The sequence below is a fragment of the Acomys minous genome (assembly GCF_964271855.1).
Source record: "Acomys minous genome assembly, chromosome: 10".
NCBI classification, from domain to species: Eukaryota; Metazoa; Chordata; class Mammalia; order Rodentia; family Muridae; genus Acomys; species Acomys minous.
In genome coordinates, this window is record NC_140491.1 from 104,982,641 (window position 1) to 105,003,238 (window position 20,598).

At 45.3% G+C, this 20,598-nt stretch overlaps 1 protein-coding gene across 1 annotated transcript in view; it reads left to right on the plus strand.

The window, feature by feature from the left end:
• LOC311607591 (myosin-IIIb-like) overlaps nucleotides 1-20,598 on the plus strand; it is a 156,051-nt gene that overhangs the window by 100,425 nt on the left and 35,028 nt on the right. The window contains exon 8 of the mRNA XM_084799477.1: nucleotides 13,844-13,909. Coding sequence (XP_084655603.1) covers nucleotides 13,844-13,909 — 66 coding nt within the window. The remainder of the gene's footprint in view (nucleotides 1-13,843; nucleotides 13,910-20,598) is intronic.

Consider the following 20,598-nt stretch of genomic DNA (forward strand, 5'->3'; position numbering starts at 1 on the left):
CTAGAGTGTTGGGATTATAGACGTGCACCACCATGCCTGGCTAGCACCAAGTTCTTAATAGTAGATAATATTGAATTCATGACAAAAATGTTAAATCAATCCAAGCAGGCACTTTTTAATAAATAATATTGTATAATGCTGATGTAAATAACATATCTATCTAAGGCATTACAGCTATAAAACAAACAGCACAAGCATATTAACATTGGTTCCAGATATTATTTAATGAACTTCTCTTGTTTCATGGGTGATATATTTAAAAATAGAAAGTAAGCAAAATGCATGCTTTTGCCAATTTTCAATTTTGAAATGAGAAGCATTCCCCATTTTTGATCAACAGTGTTTAAGATTTTTATCTACAAATACTTGTTTCTATGTAATTATATAGTCACAACATATATAATTACTAAATATATTGTATTTATAGTAAACAAAAATTTTAATTTTAAAATATTTATTTATTTTGTGTGTGAGTGTCTTGTCTGCATCTATGTGCATATATTATGTGTTTGCTGGTGCCTTCAGAGGTCAGAAGAAAAAGTTGGATATAGTGGATATTTTGTTTTTTATTTTAATTTATTATAATTTATTCAGATTACATCCTGAATGTTATCCCCTCATTGTATCTTCCCATTCCCACCCACCCTCCCTCTTCTACCCTGTACCCCTCCCTTAGACCTGTGACAGAAGGGGACCTCCTCCCCCACCATATGGCCACAGCATATCAGATCTCATCCAGATAGCCTTCCTCTGTGTGCTGCCGGGCCTTTCCACCTAGGGGAAGTGATCAAATAGGGGGCACCAGAGTTCATGTCATAAGCAGTCTCCACTATCCCCACAGCCATGGAGAATGAACTGTCTGTTGGCTAGATCTGAACAGGGAGTCTAGGTTTACTGCATGCGTTGTCATTGGTTGGTACAGCAGTTTGTGCAGGCCCCCCCTGGGTCCAGATCGGGCTCCTTGTGGGGACTCCTGAGCCCTCTGGATTCTTCCATTCCCCCCTCTCCATGCCACTCTCAGTGTTCCACCCATGAGTCTAGCAGCAAGTTCCAGCATCTGTCTGGATCCACTGCTGGGTGGAGTCTCTCAGAGGACACCTATGTTGGGCTAATATCCACTTATAAGTGAGTATATACCATGTATGTCTTTCTGGGTCTGGGTTGCCTCACTCAGGATGATCATTTATAGTTCCATCCATTTGCCTACACATTTCAAGATTTCCTTGTTTTTAACAGCTAAGTAGTATTCCACTGTGTAAATGTACCACAGTTTCTTTATCCATTCTTCTGTTGAGGGACATCTAGGTTGTTTCCGGATCCTGGCTATTACAAATAAGGCTGCTAAGAACATAGTTGAACAAATGTCCTTGGTTTCTTTAAAAACTCAGTTGTGTTATATAAAGATGGTTTGTTTTAATCCCAAGTGTCAATTTGGGGACTGCCTCAATTTATGCACATCTGATAACAGCCATGTACAAGGCATGGTCTTTGCTAGCTGGAGTGGTTTAATTCTGAGGACTAGGAGAGGTATAAATATGAGAGCCTACAGAGAGAGGGCGAGGGCTTCAAGGAGACGGATGAAGGAGGAAGATGCCTGTTAGGGCTGCCTGGCCTTCCTGCTGGGTTTGCCGTTTGCTGTTGTTGGACTGCTGGATATCCTGATGACTGAGATGAGTATTTTCCCAAAGAACTCAATGACCCGAGCCAGCTAGAACTAAGTCTAAAGAGGTCTACGTCTTCTCTCCCGTCTTTCTTTCTCTAAACCTCAGGTTAGGGGTTTGAAGGAACCCCAAATAAAATAGAGTTTAAAAACAGTGTCTACACTTGGATCCCTCAGAACTGGAGTTATAGATGGTTATAAACTACCATATGGGTGCTGGGAACTGAACTCAGATTCTCTACAAGAACAGTAAGTGTCCACTGAGCCATCTCTTCAGCCCCTGGAACAGTAAAAACATTTTAAAGGATCTTTGTCTACACACACACACACACACACACACACACACACACACACACACACCCTTCCCCCCCCTATTCTCCACATACCATACACATACACACCACACCCCCACACACAAACACTATAAGATTACAGGGGTTGTAAAGACACATTCAAATTCCAAACATATTGTTAATATAGACAATACTCTCTGACCACAGTGCAATAAAACTAGAACAAATCAAGAAAAAAATAACGTCTTACCACTTGAATACAAAATATTAGAACCCTGCTGCTTAACAGCTCAAGCTGAAAAGAAAGTCTCAATAGGAATCAAGTAGATAGGAAAAGTACTTATTAAAATGCTGCATTATCAGAATTAACAAGAAATAGTTAAAGCAGAGACTAGAGGCAAATTCATAGCCTCAAATACTTGTATTAATGTTGAAGAAAGATAATTAATTAACCTGAGCAATTAGAATGTTTAAAAGGGGAGGATTTAAGAAGACTGAAATGGAAATTAATAAGCAGAGTATTATAAAAACAGGAGAAGCATAGTACAGATCATGAGCCTTTATAGATTAAAAAAATAGGTGAATTACCAACCACATTATGAAAAAAAGTAAGTTTAAACTTACAAATGAAGAAGGGCACAAACTACAAATGTGGGGGAAATTTAAAGAACCATGCAGGACTTCTTAGCTCAAGGCAGCACAAATGAACATGAGCACCAAATGAATTGAGTGCTTTTTTGTAGGGCTATATAATTTAGCAAAAGGAAGGCTACCAGCTGGATAACAATTCTGCACAGTGTACTTGTCCCTCAATCTAGGATGTGGTGAAAGTGCAGGCTACCCTCGGGAGCTGCCTCGGACCTCATCAGCTGAGGGCCCTGAGTATGTACCCTGTGCACTCAATGTCTTTCTGATGCGCGGAGGCACTGTTGTGCAGTTTTATAAATAGGCAGGATACCTTTCTCTGTTTGCTGACTACGTTTGTGGAATATGCTCACTGGCCTCCTGTGTTCCTGCTAGGAGAGTAATCACCATCACTTTTTAGCACTGACCCTCCACCCCACCTTACCCCTGCCCCAGGAGCACACAACAGATAAATTTTTGAAAAGGAATCTATAAAATAATACAAACTCATCTGTATGTCTCCAGCATCCCTCTCCAATATGTCCGTCCCTTGAAAGGGTTGCTAGGCAACCAGGTAGAAAAATGGCTGAAGCCCTTGTAACAGGAAGACATATTTATAACGTCAGAAAAACAAATGTGGCTTTCCTCACTTGGGCCTCCTTTACAAAGGGCCAGGACTTGAGGCATAAGCTATTTAGCAGGAGATGATTGCAATTGACCTTGAGGTCCCTGAGAGCAATAGACCATAATCTGTCGCAGTAAGGTCACAACTGCAAGCCACTAGATAAAGAAGGGTGTGTCCCCAGTGTTATTTGCCTCTGAAAAGGGAGAAAGGCTTAGTGTCCTGCGAGGTCAGCTTCTCTGTCTGAGTCCCACATAGTGTTAGAGTGCCACAGTTTTTAGAAGACCTTTCCCAGAGTCCACTGTTAATGCCCAGTGCTGTTTTGCCTCCCCTGGCATTTGCTACAGCCAGCCGATTTTAAATGGAGCCTGCCTGCACTTTGGCGGGCTTTTGCATGTGTGTTGCCTCTGGTGACCTGGGCTCAGATTGCTCTGAGGAACTGCGCAGCCTTCCTACCTGGAGCGTGTGCCAGGGTCGGCTCATGGTGGCAGGTGTTAACATTCAGCTGCTAATTTTGCCCATTAGAGACAATGTGGCCAGATCTGATGGTACAATCTGTTCATTTCAGGTTGTTTGCCCTGATTTTTCCTGTCTACAATGTATTGCTAACTTTATGGAAGCGATAAAGAAAGAATGGACCGTACAATCTGCCATTTGAATGGTTTTGCTTTGCTGGGGAGCAAAATCCAAAGCAGTCAATTTCTTTTTTTTTTTTGTCTATTACAAATTTATTAACAATGAGCTATAATTAGATGCGTGGCTTTGCCTTAAAGAACAAATGGTGCTTGGTGATCCTTGACGTTGGTCTGATTGTGGTAAAATGACCCATTTGGTTTCACCAGCTGTGTCTTTAGAGGGAACAGAATGACAGAAAAAAAAAAAAAAACCAAAACCAAACAGCTCAACAGATGAATACACGTTCATCTCATACTCCCCATTTCTGATCACCTTGCACCCCAACCAAAGTATTCTTACAGGCTGACATCTTGGTGATCTGAACCCTGCTAAGCTTAAGAAACCGGGATGACAGGTCACCTGGCTTCTGAGTCCTGTCCACATTACCCGGTAATATGCCATGCATGACTCTGGCAGAAACTGAAAGACATGGTGTCTCGTTGGCTGAGAGGAATTCCCGGGCTGGCGCAGAGGGTGTGGGTGTGCAGTTCAGTTGAGTTGCCTGTGTTTGGAGCTGGCTACATTGTCACCAATGCCTGGACTTTGTGAAGCCTTCATTTTCTTAGCTGTAAAACTGGGGCACCTGTCTGTCTGCATTACGGGTTTGTGTGAAGAGTAGACAGTTTATAGGGAAGCCTTGGCTTTGACTAAAAGGACATGGAACCACTGTCTGTCCTCATCAGCTTCTGGCCAACCAGCTGATGACGTTCACAATGACAGTGACAGGAAATGAGGCCCCAGGAGAAAAGGGCGCCCCTTTCTGTGACCAGGATCTTGCCTGGCACCTGAGGCTTGAAGCACTCGAATTTTCATTGACTCCTTTTCCTTCTTATGATGAAAAAAAAAATCTTAGAGGCCCTGGGACAGAAGAACGAGGGAGGGAGGGAGGCAGTGAAGGAAGGAGGGAGGGATGGAGGGAGACAGAAAGGCAGAGAGGCAGAGCGACAAACACACTCACACACAGAGACAGAGAGACACAGATCACCTGTGCTCTTCTCTGACAGGGCCCCAAGCCTTTGCACTTTCACAATGCTCACTGCCATCTCTGTCTAGGACAGTCTTGACCCTGAAGGTGTCTGGGAGGCTGCCTCCCAGAATGATGCAATTCTAATGAAGAACTGCCAGGATAGAAAGTAATGAGTCTTAATGAGGAAATTTTATGCCCCATGACAAGACAGGTTTGTTAAAGGCCTTTTAACTGGTAGGAGGGGGGTCGCTATGAGCCCTTCATCACACCTTAAACATGAGGTGTCAGGACCTAGAGGGCCGATCCACATGGTGGCTTGAAGCTCCCCGTTTGTGTTCTGGAGTTGAAATTCCTAAATCCGCTGCCAGCCAGCGCCCCAGCACTCCTGTCTCTGTCTCATCTCCTTCCAGGAGTTGGGAGTCGAGTTCCCACTGCCCTTCAGCTCAGAGCTACCCTCAGCGCCTCTCTATGGACTCTGTGGGTCAGATGCAAAGCTTTGTCAGCAGAGGGCATTGGAAGGCCACCGCATGGCAAGAGGCATGGTCTCTCTTTTTCCCTTGATGCTGTTCCCTTTGGCTCTCTGTGACATTTAAACACCCTAGGGCACTCACCTTCAACAAGGCCGCTGCCTGAGGAGCCTCTAGACACGCTGGCAGGCATCCTCTCCCGCTGGCCAGCCCTGTCTTGTGTGACCTAAAGAGAACTTCCTGTGACCAAGCGCCTCTGTCATGTCCTTCCCAAGGGGGTCTGAACTCAGCTGGGGTGTGGGTTAGGTGCTCTGACAATTTTACTTCTTGCTACGTAAGAAGTAGCAGCTGCTCCTGCCATCTACTCAATGTTCTTCAGCGTTCTCATTACGCTGAATTATTCGGAGTCCGTCACCATCTCTCTGTTCAAACTATTGGTGCGGTGGCTTGTGACTTTTGCATGAACCCAAACTGATGCATTAAATGAGCTCCCAGAGGTGGACAGGCAGAGAACCTTGGTTCTTTTTCCCTTTGTTTCTCCATGTAGTCTACCTGTAGCTCAGTCAGGCTCAGTGTAGCAAGCATAGTGGCCAGAGCTCTGCAGCAGGAGGGGTACCTGCAGTGGTCCAGCCCAGCTGCACGGCTGTCAAACTTTCTTTGCCTTGCCTTGGAGCCACTCCAAGTAAAGTTGTATCCTCCATGATCAGGTCCGCCAGCAGCAACAGTGGGGTGTGGGGACCCTACGTGCTGACTGTTTCATCTTGTTCCACAGTTGTTTCTCAGCCCAGGCAAGGGTTGTTCCTGCCTCAGTGGTTTTCATAGAAAGCAACTTATATACCGCACTACCAGGGAAAACCACCAGCACTCCGGGGAATCACAGCATGGTGAAGCCCTGGCTTTGCCTACTCTTGGCCTCTATTGTATCACTGGGGCTTTCTTTCATCTCATGTCGTGTAAAGCTACGTTCTGATAGGATGGCAATCTAACCAGGGAATGATGCTGGTCTCCAGAATGCTTAGACGTGACTCAACGATTCACCACTACGGTGTGTAATCCCAAGGGACCCACATACACAATTAAGGATTTAATGATGAGGACATAGGTAGAGCATGACTTAACCATACGTCTTTAAAGTCATGAGTGTGTCTCTGTGTGCACATGTACACATGCATGGGTATGCATGCATGCTGCTGTGGCTGTGTGCATATTTGTGATCATGTGCATGGGAGGCCACAGGTAGATGTTTAGTGTCTTCCTTAATTGCTTTCCACCTTGGTTTTGTTTTTTTTGTTGTTGTTGTTTTTTGTTGTTGTTTTTTGTTTTTTTGAGATAGTTGACTCACTTTTATTGCAGCTCCCCAGTTCAGATAGGACACTGAGTTCTAGGGATCCACCAGTCTCCAAGTCCTGGATCACTGAGGTCATAGGCATGTGCCAGTGTGGCTCGCTTTTACATAGCTATGCAAAGCTGCACTCAGGTCCTCATGCTTGAATGACAGGTACTTTATTGAGGCTGAGCCGTCTCCTCAGCCCCAATGTCATAAACTCCTAAAGAATCACGGGTTTTAAGATATTTGTGTATGCAGAGCTGGCCCAATGGCTCAATGCTGCTCTTCACCTTGATCCCAAGTGTCATGACTGGAGTTTGATCCCTGGATCATTGTAGACGAGAAACACTGACTCTTGCAAGCCATCTTCTCATATCCACACAAGTGTCACGGCACATACTCTCACAAACATGCCCAACATGCATGCGCGCACACATCTAATTTTAATAAGAACAGGTTTGCCAGTTCCCAGTCTGTGTGAAGGACCTCGTAGGAGAAAGGCCATTAACCAGCCCTGAAGCAAGATCTAGTTCTCCGTCACATTGGGCAGTAACAGTCAGACATGATGGTGTTGCTGAGTTCTTGTTGAAGGAGGGCCTTAAAGAACAGATTCCCCAAATGACCACATTGGCGCAAACAGCAAGCCACACCTCAGCTTGTCTCTCTGTCATATCTGTGGATACAGAATTTACTCTTACCTCAGCTTTGTCTGCATAGTGCATGCATGGCTGAACTGCTTATGTGTTATATGTCCTTGTATGCTGTGTAAGGAGAGTACAGTACAGTGGTGGTAGAGTGAGAAATGCGGCTCATAGGTTTTAGAGGGAACGAGAAACGTCACTTGTGGCTTTTGTGACTTGAAATGTTGGGGCAGTGGCCAACAGTTAATGACATTTGATGACCCTCTCGCCCCCACATCCTTACCCAACACCCTCATAGCCTGCCTTTAGCACAAGTCTGGGGTAATATTGGCTGCTTGAGATACTGAGGTGACTTGAAGTTGACTCACCCAGAACTCAAAGCCAGAGGAAGTGAAGTCTGTGTCACTTCCTGCCTGCAAGTGGGTTAAGAATGGGTTCACTGGGAGTCATTCAAGTTGGCGGAGTAACTTCACATTCTAATGTTTATAAGCTGACATCACAGGTGACATGGCTTAAGGGACAGGGTGAAATATGTTCCTAAGAATTAGTAAGCCAGCATTCAGGAAGTGGAGGCGGGAAGATCAGAAGCCCAAGATTAATGTTGGCTACACAAGGAGTGTGGGGCCGGCCCGGCCCACAGGAGGACTTGTAAACACAACGACAAGTATTAGAATCAACGCAGCACAGGGGCGCACGCCTGAAGTCTCAGCACTTAGAAGATGAAATTCCAGGCTAGCACAGGCAACATGGCAAGACCTTCTCTCAACTGCCAGTCCCTCCTCTGCAAAAGAGAGAAAAGGGAGTGAACAACCAAGCTTGCAGCTTAATAAGTACAGACCTTGTTTTCCTCCTCATTGCCTTCCTCAGTTTCAGCTATTATTACGGAAGAAAATTGTCATAGATGTTAACCATAAAACGTGTACTTTCTTAGGCAGTGGTGGCCTACAGGTGATGGGACTCCGGAGCCATTTGTCTCTGCTTCCTTCCGGATGCCTTCCCACCTAGTGTCCTTGCAAACATCTTCTTCTGCCTTTCTGTACGTAAGAGACTTGATGACCGAGTCTTCCTGATGGCTGAAGGTGCAGCATGGGCTTCTTTCCCACCCTGCAGCAATTGCTCGCTTTTGATGATGGTTTAAGTTAGCTTGAGTGTTTGTGTCATCTGCTTTGGATTTCAAAGAAATGCCTTCAGCTATTTCTTTGAAAGTTTGGACTTACTCTCCTTTGGCATGTTCACAGTGCAGGTAAGTTTTGAACAGCCCTTGGCCTGTGCCAGGTGTGTTGAGATCGTTGTGGAGGGGGGGAGGTTCTTACAATTGGCAAGAAGCCAATAGTAGGGTTCAAACCTTGACGCTGATGGGCCTGAGCGACTCACTCGGGTGCTGTGGAGTTCTGTAGTTCCTCCATCTGGAATCGCTCACTGAGTCCTTCCCAGGCCAGCGCACAGCCAATGGCAGCTACCTTGGCATTTGAGCTTCTTCACAGGATGGAAGTGTTTTCCAGTGAGAACTATTTGCCACCAAAAACCTTTATTTTAAAACGAATGTACTTATGTATTTACTTATTTGTGTGTGTGTGTATGTATGTATGTGTGAGTGAGTGTGTGTGTGCATGCACACATGGGTGCATGCCACAGCACATGTGTGGAGATCAGAGGACATCATAGAAAAGCCTGAAGGAAGAACACTCACTGACTGCTGGAGGGTGGAGGCGGGGTTAGGTGGTGCAATGGGGCAGCCCTGTTTCTCACTCTACTATCCCTGTATTGGGGATTTGTTATATAGTAAAATGGAATCACGAAATACATATAAATATAAAAAAAAATTAAAAGAATAAGTTTGAGCATATAAGAATCAGTTTAGGGCAAAAAGCCACTTTGACTGGGATAGAGGTGTGATGCTGAGGGACCAGATACAGGCACGAGCCGAACTATTTAACTCTATTAATGGCCTTCACTAATTGCAATCAGAACGGCAGCTTCATGGGTGTAGTTAATACTCTCCCAACAGTTTGACTGCACTCAGATGTCTTGTGTTACTGCTTTTTATGAGTAAATAAGAAGAATCCCTTCCGAACACTTTCTGAGGTACTTAACCTTATGTTAACTGTAACGAGGGCTCATAATTTCATCTTCTATCTTCCTCCCTATGGCCCCTCCTCCTGAAACATCCTACTTCTTCGCAAACTGCTGTATGGCCCCTCTGCTCAGGACCTGCCTCAGAACTCACAGCCCCCGGAGTCCCAGCTTAATGAACTTGTCCTTGTGGAGGGACCTCTCTTCACACCCTTGCTGAATGTTTTCCCTGTGTTTGACAGCTTCATTTTGCACCTTCTTGAGGGTTGCTTGCTAATTGGTTTCTGTCATTTTTTTTTCTGCGTATGTGTTCACTTAATTCATCTCCCGAAGTAATAGACTCTTCACGAACACAAAACAGTGGAATATGTAGACGTTGAAGAAAGAAATGTCTTAACTTGAGACCTGGCTCTTTCACTTTTTCTGGATATTTTTTGAGGGAGAAAAGGGGGTTTTTAGGGTTTTGTTTTCATGTGTTTTTTCTTTCTTTTGGGTATTTTCTCAAAAAGTGAGAGATATAGTTGGGTGATCTGGGAAGTTGGGGAGACCTAGGAGAAACCGGACAGGGAAAACATGATCAAAGTCTAGTATGTAGATATTTTTCAATAAAAAAATAACTAATAAAAAAAGAACCCAGTTGAAAAGTGAGGCATGGAAGTAAACAGACAGGATCTCACTGTGTAGCCAAGGTTGGTCTCAAACTCAGCATCTAAGTGCTGGGATTATAGACATGTACCATCATCCCAGCTGAAATTTTTTTTTGAAAGCTGTATTTTCCTACCTGAGAAAGTAGAGAGGTGCTTCTTATTTTACTGGATTTGGCAGGGGTGGGGTGGGGTGAGGTGACCTTCAAAGTGAGGCATTTAGCTGGAGCTCCAGGGACCAAGAATTCCGTGTGACTCATTTTGGTCTTCCCCTTCTGTCTCCAGGAGTGTGTATAATGTGCTGACATAAGCAATGGGGCTTAACTCATTTGTTTATAATTATTGGATCCTGTGGTAGTTTGTATTGATTGTCAGTCGGCTGGATATAAAGTCACGTTGGAGACGAATCTCTAGGCATATCTTTGAGGGATTATCTTGATCAAGTCGACCCCCCTCCGCAGGGCACCACCACCACCTGTGGGCAGCATCATCCCCTAGGCTGGTGTCCTGGACTGTATAGAAAGAAGAAAGCAAGGTGAGCACCAGAAACTGTCCTCTGCTTCCTGACTGGGAACACAGTGAGACCAGCTGCTTCTCACTCTGCCTGTCATGGTTTCCTCGCCTCGATGGACTGTTGTCCCTCAAACTGGGAGCCCAAACAGGCCCTCCCCACCATAAGCTGCTTTTGTCAACCATTTCGTTGCAGCAACAAGACAGGTAATGAACACACATCTGTTCAAGGGATGTGCAGATATTTGGGCCTCTAAAGTGGAGACCGAGGATGATACTGTCCAATTCAACTCAAGTCGGCATTCCTCTATGCAGCATCACCCTGCTCACTGTGGATAGTTGACTTGGAATATGCTTTCACCCGAGAGGGCTATTCCATGTTTTTCTAGTTATTATTTGAGGGTCAAGTTGTATTCCTGGCACTATTTCTTACTTATAACATATATGTGTTTATTCACGTAGAAACTTATTCATCAAAAAAAAAATTATAGAATACTGGGTCTGTCTCAGTGGTTAAGGGTATGGGCCGCTCTTCCACAGGATCTGGGTTCAATTCCCAGTACCTACATTGTGGCTCACAAATGACTATACCTCTGGTACCAAGAGATCTGATACCCTCTTCTAACCTCTGAGGTACCAGCACATATGTGGTGCCAATACACACAGGGAGGCAAACGATCCATAAACATAAAAGTAAATAAATAAGAGTTTTGATCATGCTGAGAGCATGGATCTGCAAAGAAACTCGAGCGAGGACCCAAAAAGGCCAAGTGTGTACATTATAAGGAAATCCTAGCCACTGGATACTGGTTGGACTACAGAGGATGACATGGGGGGAAGGAGGAAACCTCAGAGGCTCCTGGCTTAGCATGGGGTGGGATGACGAATGGCTGGTGTGGTTTGTGACAGAGGGACTCAGAAGCAGAATAGAGAGACCACGGTGCTTGATGGATGCATTAGGTCTCCGTTATTGTCACAGCAAATTACCCTGAACTTCAAGGCTTAAAACAATCCAAATTTATTATCTCACAGTCCTGTGGCTTGGAAATCTGATGCGACTCCCCTGGGCTACAACCACGCAGTCAGCGGGGCTGTGTACTTTTCCTAAGGCTTTGGGGGGAAGAATTTGCCTTCCCGCTCACTCACCTTAGAAGCATCATTCAGTTCCCTGTGTGTATAGAACTGTTGGGGGGGGTCCCTCTTTTTTCTGAGTAACAGTTGGGGCAAAGTTCCATGATCCGTCTTCAAAGGCAGGAAGAGGGAGTTGGGTTTCTTTCACACTGACTTTCTCTACATCTTGCTTTGTGTGTGTGTGTATGTGTGTGTGTGTGTATACATTGTGTGAGTGTGCACATAGAGGCCAGAGATCAACCTCATGTAGCTTTAGTGCTGTCTGTGACCATGGGACTATCTTCATAGGAATTTAGTTTCAGCTTTAAACCTCAGGCATCAAGGCAGGCAAAGGTCAAACTGTTGTTTTCCATCAGATCATCTCCATCTTGCCTTATCCAAGGGAGAGCTGGTTATTCTGCACTGTGAGCCTGCTAGCCCCCCAGTCACACACCAGCACGCTGCAGCACACAGGATGCACAAGGGCGAGGAAAAGGGAGGTGTGTCTCTTCTAGACACACTTCTAGTCCCTGACTAGAGTTTGTGGAAACCACGTGGAACCATTTGACTTGTACCTCACTGGCCAGAATTCAGTCATGTGACCTCACTCAGCATCGTGATCCCCAGGACACTGTGGTCTTGGTTATGGCAGCAATGCCAGAAGAAAAGCCTATGAGATGGGAAGAGAATGGCTATGGAGAGATGTGCTCCAATCACATTATCTAAACATTTTCTATCTCTAGTTCTCTCAGCTTCCCATTCCTCTGTCCCTTGAAGCTGAGCAGTGTTCTGCTTTGGGAAGCAGCTAGTATTCAAGCAAAAGCAAAGATGAGATATGATGGACTTTAAATGTGCAGCCATGACTTGTGTGTGTGGGAGTGCTCTTTTATTTACTGAACTCAATTTGTCCACCAGTCCTTATTTCTAGTAATGACCAGGAGTAAGGCCAGTTCAGCTCTGGAGCGTGTGTGTGTGTATGTGTGTGTGTGTGTGTGTGTGTGTGTGTGTGTGCGTGCGTGCACGCGCGCGTGTGTACACAAGGGGGAATTTCATGTGCCCATGCACACTCATGTGGAAGTCAAAGAAAGATGTCTGGTGTTTTCCTCTACTGCCTTATACTTTGTTTTCTGAGACAGAGTCTTTCACTGAAGCAGAATCTCACCCTTTCAGCTAGGCTGACTGCTCAGTAAGCTCCGACGATGTGCCTGACCCCACTACCCCAGTTCCAATGCAGGGGTAATACACACATGTAAGCCACGCCTTACTTTTATGGGGGGGGGGTGCTAGCGATTCAAATGCAGGCTCTCTTAGTTGTATAGCAAGCACTCCCTGAGCCAAAGCATCAGCCCCACTTCTGTTTTAGACATGAATCTCCTTTTTGTTGTTGTTGTTGTTTGTTTTGTTTGTCGAGACAGAGTTTCTCTGTGTAGCCCTGACTGTCCTGGACTCGCTTTGTAGACCAGGCTGGCCTCAAACTCACAGGGATCAGCCTGCCTCTGCCTCCTGAGTGCTGGGATTAAAGCCGTGCACCACCACTGCCTAGCACAAATCTCTTTTACAAACTATTAGTAAAACTCAAGTCGTCAGTTTTCCCCCTTTGCTGTTTTCTCACCAAGAGGTGGTCTAGTGAGCCCCTTACCTAAGGAATTCCCTGTTAAGCTCTGTTCTCATGGACCTACTGTGATCAAGCACTGGCTGTGTCTGCCTTCCTCTGGGAACCTCCTGGAAGCTGGGACACTGTTTGGAGGCTTTCAGTCTCTCCCCTGCCTATTACAGAGGTTGGCACGTAGGAAACAGTTAAAATGTGACTGATGCAATCATGAGTATGCTTCAGATGCGTCACATAATTAATTCAAATGGCACCATAATGATCTGAAAGCCTTGCATAATTAAAAGTCTATTTCTCTAAGGCCCCCCTAGCATTCTGCTTATAGCTTTCTTACAGCACCCATAATCCTCTGCTCTCAGATACAGTGGTGGTGTGTTGTCTGGCTGCTCATTAGACTGTCTGTTCTTGAAGGATGCCAGTGAAAACAGGATCACTGGAGGAGGCCTGGTTCTCTGTGAGTTCTCAGGAGTGAATGCATCTTACCTGGGATGGGGCAGAGACGAGTTTTGCCCCCAGATGTTTAGAAGGGCTCCCACAAGCACCAGCTGACATTTTACCACTTTACTGAACCTCAGTTCGCTTTAATAATAATAATAAAAGGCATTGCTTTTTTTTTTTCAGAAATCCTCCACCCACTTTGTTGCACCCTGAAAAATGGTGTGAGGAATTTAACCACTTCATTTCACAGTGAGTATCTCTTCCTCTGCAGACTGCCTATACAGCAAGGCCTTGACCTGCGATCCCAGAAACCCTGCTCGGGGCTAGCTGCACCTGCTAGTGTGTTAGGATCCAGGGGTTGGTCTGGTAAATACTTTAAAGAGCTTCTGCTGAATCTGAAGGACAAGGGTTTTCAGTTGGCTCAACTGTTATCAGTCCTCATTATCATGAGGGTCACGTGCATCTGCAAAGCTCCTCTGTAGAAGATGCCTATCTATAGCTGATGTCTACCCTGGGAGCAGACACACAGAAAGTTGCAGTCTTTGCAGGTGTGGCAGCTGGGTCACTGGGCTTTGCTCTAGGATCTCTAATGAAGGAGTCGGGCTTCAGTTTCCAAGAAGATGGGGGCGAAAAGGAGGATCTTTGGGCTACGGCATCAAGGTGAGGTATCCTAGCCAACACTAAAGCTATGAAGAACAAGGGGAAAAACCCCGGTGAATGGTGTGAGGCCCCTGGTGGGAAGTCAGCCACCAACCAGGTCAGGCTTACTGAGACTAAGACAATAGAAACAACAAAGAGACTGAAGATTGAGTCAATGCAGAGATGATGGGTTTGGGGCCTGGGCCTGGAAGAGGACCCCACTGGCACCAAATCCATGGAAGATGTTCATTCAGCTTGAGGAGGCCCTGAAATCCCCAGTGAGGACTCAGTAAGTGATGGAGTGAGAACCATCTGTTACAAGCCACCCTCAGATTTTAGAGCTGGGAATAGATGCCCTGACCCCTGGTATTCCAAACAAGAGCTTTGGAGGCTATGGGAGGAGAAAGTAAATGACCAAAGTTTCTGAAAAATATGATGAAGGGGAGGAAAACACATATAATCTTTTTTTTAATTTATGGTTATGTGCAGTCTTATCTTCCGTAGAGAGTTATGGTAACAAATCAAACAGGATGATCCTCCATAGTCACGGTCCAGAGCTGCAATCTCTACCCATAATCCCTAGATCCAATAAGCCCTGAAAATGGAAGTTATTTTGTAGTTGCGTCATCCAGCAGCAAAACTGGATCTTATGTGAACTGATGTGGGGACAGCACGTGTCCTGAACTGATGAGGAGTTATTTATAGTCATTATCTTTCCTAGTGTGAATATTCATGCATTTCAGATATATTCTTACTTGATGATAGTGTCCTGCCCCGGATCCTTCTGCAATGTTATATAATGTGTAGCAAATGCACCAGTTCAGCTGTCTAAATTTTGATCAAATTTAGAATTCTAAACATGTTTGACCTCAAAGGAGTTTGTACAAGGGCTTGAGTTTGTATTTCATTTCCATTTCAAATGCAACAGAGCTCAGGGTCCCGATAATTGTTTGTTCATCTAATCCCTGCTGGACCTGTGTCCTGTCCCTCGGGACAGAAGAGCAGGAAGAAAGCTCAGAGAAAGCTACCAAGGGACGTGGTGCTGGAAGGTGACTGTGAAGCTTGAGGCCAAGGGAAGACTCAGAGAAAGCTAATAAGCGAGGTAGTGTTGGAGGATGAAGTCTGGAGCCCAGGCTACAGGGCATACATTCCCTTGCCCCTCAGCCCAGCTTTGTCATTTATACCTTAACTGTCAGAGTGAGCCACTACAGATATTCACAAGGTGGACAGCACTCATGTAGGAGCCGAGAAAGGACCACTCCCTGAGACTTAGGAACCACAGGAAAAGATGGAAGGAACTGAAGAGCCAAAGACTTTCTAGTAGCATGTGACCATGTATCAGAGCAACACACACACACACACACAGAGAGAGAGAGAGAGAGAGAGAGAGAGAGAGAGAGAGACAGACAGACAGACAGACAGACAGACAGAGACAGACAGAGAGAGGAGAGAGAGACAGAGAGAAACAGAGACAGAGAGACTTGAGAGAGAGAGAGACAGAGAGAGAGAGAGACAGACAGACAGACAGACAGACAGACAGACAGACAGAGAGGGGGGAGTCTGGAACCGAAGAATTTCCCTTTCACTCCTTTGTTGCACAGATAACCTTGATCAACCTTCTCTGAAGCTGGCCTAGAAAAATCCATCACATACTTACAGATGCACCTTTCCATTCCACCATGCTGCAGAGATGTGATTTGACTCACAAGTTGTGTTTAAGTGTCTTTTTTTTTTTTTCAAGAGTATGGTTGTATTCTTGAACCAGCACAGGGATTCTTCCAGGGATTCAAGGATAAGGAACACAGCTGATGGCAAGGGAAAACTGTTAAGCTTGTGTTTGCTACAGAGTATCTCCCTAGTCTTCATGTTTCTGTCCGACAAATCCCACGGGATGTCAATTCCAGTCTGGCTCGGTTTTCTAACTTTGGTGTTTCCAGTTGTGCTCATCCTAAGCTATCTTAGGCCTTGGAAGGTCTGGAACACTGGAAGGGAGGGCAAACACAGACAACAGTGTCTTGGGGTGTGGTGGTTTGGATAAAAATGGCCCTTATAGGCTCGTAGGGAGTGGCACTGTTAGGAGGTGTGGCCTGGTAGGAATAGGTGTGGCCTTGTTGGAGGAAGTGTCACTGGGGGGTGGGCTTCCAGGTCTCAAATGCTCAAGCCAGGCCCAGTGTGACTGTTTTCTCCTGATGCCTGGGAATCCAGATGTAGACAGAACTCTCAGCTCCTCCTCCAGCACCGTGTCTGCCTGCATGCTGCCATGCTTCCCACCATGATGATAATAGACTAGACCTCTGAACCCGAAAGCCAGGCCCAATTTATAAGAGTTGCCGTGGTCATGGTGTCTCTTCACAGCAATAAAACCCTAACTAAGACAAACACAGAAAACAGAGCCTTTGAGAGTACATGTATCAGGAGCAAAGAGAAAAAAATGCACCTTAATGAAAACACAGAGGGAAAGACCCTAACAAGTTCTAATGAGCCAGGAAGGCAGATGGAAATTCGGTGATTATGCGCTCTATCATTAATTCGAGATATGAAAATCAAACACACCCAATCTTTGGTACTGAGCATCTAACCTAAGACCTAAGGCATGCTGGGAAAAGTGTTCTACCTCTGAGCCATATCAGCCATGCTGGCTGGAACTCACTCTGAAACCTAGGCAGGTCTTGAATTTGTGATCTTCCTGTCTCAGCCTTCTATGTAGCTGGCATTATAGGTCTGTGCCACCAGACCCAGTGAGCTCTCTTTCTTTAATGTATTGCCTTATTTTCTCATTAGTTAAAATTCTATATGTGGTCCCAATTTCTTCCCTACCACACACCGCCAATCCTGTTTTCTTCATGCATCTTAGATTCATAAGCCATGGACTCTACTTCTATGCTCTTTTTAGTAATAGATCCGAACCCTGAAGACTGATTGTCACGTTCCACATCTTGGGAGACTGTGATGGTTAGTTAGCTTTCACTATCAGCCTTACATAACCTAAAGGCATCTGGGAAGACAGTCTCAAGGAGGGGTTGGCTACATTTGGTTGGCCTACTGTAGGCATAGCTGTGGGGGATTGTCTTAACTGTTGCGGGAAGACCCTGTCCACTGTGTGCAGCGTCATTCCCTAGGCAAGGGTCTTGAGCTGTCTGAGAGTGGAGAAATCGAAGTAAGCACAAGCAAGCGAGCGAGTGAGCACGCGTGTTTCCATTTTCTCTCTGCTCTTGGCTGTGGATAGGCTGTGACTAGCTGATTCAAGCTCCTGCTGCTGTGAACATCCCACAGTGATGGACAACTCCTGGTTGTTAGGACAGAATAAACCATTTACACACACACACACACACACACACACACACACACACACACACACCCGCCACACACACATTGCTTAGCAACAGAAATGAAACAGAATCCTGCCTGCCATTTTCAAATAGTGCCTGCCCCTCACCCCATAACAGGATCTCACATATCTCAGGCTGTCCTCAAAGGTGGCTATGTAGCCAGTGATGGCCTTGGCTTTCTTATCCTTCTGCCCGTACTTACTGAGTGCTGGGATCTCAGACATGTACTACCATGCCCAGTTCATCTAAGTGCTGGGCATCCTCACCAACTCTGCCTTATTCCCTAGCCTTGCCCTTTGATTCTGTAGATGAGACTGGCTGCTCTGGCCTGCCATTATTCAGCTACCAAATGTGCTATGAGCAAACATGATTTCATTAGACTTATTCAAATCTGCCTTTAACTGTAAACAACGACACACTCTGAATTTGAAATGTCTATTTAGAGAGCATTGGTTTGCCTTTATACTTACTGTCTCATACTGAGAAAAACGAATGGGGAATCCACACCTTCCAACTATAAGCTTTTCATCATCGGAGGTACTAGTTGGGAAAGACAGTCTATGGGAGTTTTAGTAAAAATTGCTTTAAAGCGAAATCATTCAGATAATGGATTCGGTTCCCTTTATAGAACAAGCCACGGGGTATCGTATGAAAATAACTGCCTAGATTTTTTTTCTAAAAATAAACAAGAGTAGAAATATCTTCATTTTTATTTGCTTTTTTTTTTTGAGACAGGGTTTCTCTGTGTAACCTTGGCTGTTCTGGATTCACTTCGTAGACCAGGCTGGCCTCGAACTCACAGAGATCTTCCTGCCTCGGCCTCCCCAACTTAGAAATATCTTCTTTAAAAAGATTTTATGTTTGTATTATGTGTGTGTGTGTGTTTCCTGTACATGAGTGCAGGTGCCCTTGGAGGCCAGAAGAGGATGTCAGAGCTGGAGCTAGCGTTACAGGCAGTTGTGAGCTGCCTGGCATGGATGCTGGGAACTGAACTCTGGTCCTCTGCAAGGGCTGTGCGCATCTTACCCTCCACACCACCTCTTTAGCCTGCCTAGAAATGCCTGTTTCTGTTGTTTGCTTTTTGAGACAGGGTTTCTCTGTTTATCTCTGGCTGTCCTAGAACTTGCTCTGTCTACCAGGCTGGCCTCAAACTTAGAGACCTACCTGCCTCTATCTCCTGTGATTGAAGGTGTGCGCCACTACTGCCCAGCTTAGGTTACATATCCCTCTCTCTCTCTCTCTCTCTCTCTCTCTCTCTCTCTCTCTTTCTCTCTCTCTCAGATTTATTTAGCAGTGTATTTTATTTATATGGATATTTCGTTTCCACATCAGAAGAGGGAATTGGATCCCACGGGAATGCAGATAGTTATAGATGGTTGTGAGCCACCATGTGGTTGCTGGGAATTGAACTTAGGACCTCTGGAAGAGCAGCCAGTGCTCTTAACTGCCGAGCCACAGCTTTAACAGTCTTTGGTACCCTCTTGCCATGTGAGACCTCTGAACCAAAATGGACTCATCATTGAGGATCTTAACATGCTGGTTACTTTTCTCATTGCTGTAATGAGCTATCTGCCCGAAGCAACTTAAAGGAGGGCTCCTTCTGTGTGGAGGGAGCTTGCAGCAAGCTGTCTCTCATTACATGGTTCTAGTCAAGAAGCAGGGAATGCTCAGCCTGAGGTGGAGCTAGCTAAAATCCTCAAGGTCCAGACATCAGACATCCAGCTCCTCCAGTGAGGCCCCACTTTCAAAAGGCTCCACAGCCTCCTCCAAAAGTACCGTTGGCTGCACATGAAGTTTTCAAAACACATGACCCGTGGGACACACTTTGTATATAAGCCATAAGTGTCACTGGGACTGCTCACCAGAGGACCAGGGGAGGACACGCCTCTGACTTGCTGCAGGAATGCTGAGATATGGGTCAGTGTTTTCCAGATTTGTTTCCAGCCTCCTTATTTGGAGACAGCAGGGAGAAAGAAAGAAAGAAAGAAAAAAATTCAAGGCCTAAAATCCTAAAATCCTATTACCAAACCTGTCTTGAAGTTAAAAAGAGGAAAAAAAAGGAAGGCCCCATCACCCTGGTTGTTTCCGAACCTTGGTTGTTAGTGATAATTGACTCATTTATATGAGTTAGTCACACATTTGTCAAAGCATGCCTCCTGACAGCTTAGTTATGATAAATTAAACACAGTACTCACATAAATTCTGCACTGCTCTTTATCCATATGCTGGGACCCTGCCTGATTTTTTTTTTTTTTTTTTGTCACCGCTATAATAAGTGGCTGGCTTTGCTGGGATTTCATTATCAGCCCCTTTCCCCTTTGGCTAGAGCTATTTGCATAACAAGTCTATCTGGTTCAAGTACCTGCCAGACTCCTACTTTGCTAAGAGGCTCCCTGCAGAAGTAGCCTTTTGATAAGATAACAGTAATTTTTTTTTTTCTAACTTCACCTTGGTCCCCAGAGAGGCCTCCTGGTCCCCTTCAGTTCAACCTAATTTAAGGCTTTTGGTCTAAATGGTAAAGACACTTTCCTAACCTACCAGAGTTTGTGAACTATGTGCTCTTTCATTTTGTCTCTCAAACTTTGAAGGTTTCATTAGGAATTAGCTTCAGAATAGTCAGCATATTAATGGCTTTGGAGCCAATCCGTGAGACAATAAAGATGGATTTGCTTTTGCCAAGAGCAAATCCACCATGAGAATTCTGGCTGCTCAGCCCCGAAGTTAATGACGACACTGTTATGTGATCACCCCTGCAAACTGCTGTTTTGGGGTGGTTGCTCTGGCAGCATAGGAAAGAAAAGTATTGCCTCTTCCTCACCCATTCCAAGAGTCATGGCTGGCACCCCTCTGACAAAAGGAAGGTTAATAAGAGAAAAGCCCACGTAAGCATCATGTGACTTTCAGCCGAGGAAAAGGGGGTCAGACCAAGTGGTGATAAATGGGGCACTCGGCAAGGTCTGTCTGTTCACC